Raw genomic sequence first — 1,129 nt, forward strand, 5'->3', positions numbered from 1 at the left:
CTCGTCCCCCAATCACGCTGCGAACGTGGGCAGCCCACTGCCATCGATCTCTGACGCTGACCTCTACGTCACAATTTATTTCGCGTCTTAATCGGAGAACCCGCCATTTGTTCTTATTTCCAGAGAGGCCGTTGACGTCGTTTAAAGAAATAATACGCGATCCCAGAAGCTACGACCGGTTCTTCTGTACGCGGTGGTCTCGCTCAAAGAAATAGACTCGAAGATCTTCCAAGAAGGCTCCAAATACTTGACCATATTCTCACAAGTATCAAGCGGAGGCGGCAGAGAGCTCGCAGCCCATGGCAAATCTCCGATCAAAATCGTGCGTAGACTGGCGGGCGCAGGATGAAGAAAGCCGATACAAAGAAGGGACGGGGCCCTACGATCAAAGAAGCTACAGTATGCGTTATGCCCCTCCTTACTCCCAGCCGGCTCCTGGGAAGATGAGCTTCAAGAACGGGAAGAACTCAGGCGACGCCGCTAAGTCCTCAACTTCCAAGGGCTGGACGCTTAGCGACCCGGAGATGCAGAGAAAGAAGAGGGTTGCAGGTTACAAGATGTACTCCGCGGAGGGAAAGATCAAGATGTCCTTCAGGAGAAGCTTCAAGTGGATCAAGGATAGATGTACGATGGTCGTCTACGGCTGGTGATGTTAATCTGATTCGTTGATGATAGTCTTTTTTCGATTCGATCCTATCCGAGCTTCCTCTATAGACGTCCCAAACCAGGGGATGTTTTTCAGCATGTGGGTTTCTTTCTCTTACACGTCTCAAATTCCTCGTTTGACGATTATTAGATCATATCTCTCCTTATTCACTCGGAGAACTGTTAATCTTTTGATTCATTCCTCTCTCCCTCTCTTACAAGATATTTACTCCTTGACGACGGGGAGAGGTTTTGAGAGTTGAAATTAGGGTTGGTGGACGGAAGACGTTATCCGTCATCACATAATATCTCATGCAAGCTATGTGCAGATATGTGCATTAAAACGTTGGGCTAAAGAGTAATGATTTTCTGAAAAGAGATGAGAGATAAAGATAGTAACCCGTCGATCGGAAAGTACTGCATAAATAATTTCACCCGCTATCTAAAATTTTATTTTAATTCACCCCCTAATAAATATGAAGCA

The 1,129-nt window shown here is 46.3% G+C and overlaps 1 protein-coding gene across 1 annotated transcript; it reads left to right on the forward strand.

Annotated features, from left to right (window-relative positions):
- The first annotated feature begins 299 nt into the window (after positions 1-299).
- LOC144701422 (uncharacterized) lies at positions 300-650 on the forward strand. The gene has a single exon (XM_078573238.1). It carries the CDS (start codon positions 300-302, stop codon positions 648-650), a length of 351 nt encoding a protein of 116 aa, XP_078429364.1.
- The last annotated feature ends 479 nt before the right edge of the window (positions 651-1,129 follow it).

Source organism: Wolffia australiana, chromosome 3 (assembly GCF_029677425.1).
Source record: "Wolffia australiana isolate 7733 chromosome 3, ASM2967742v1".
NCBI classification, from domain to species: domain Eukaryota; kingdom Viridiplantae; phylum Streptophyta; class Magnoliopsida; order Alismatales; family Araceae; genus Wolffia; species Wolffia australiana.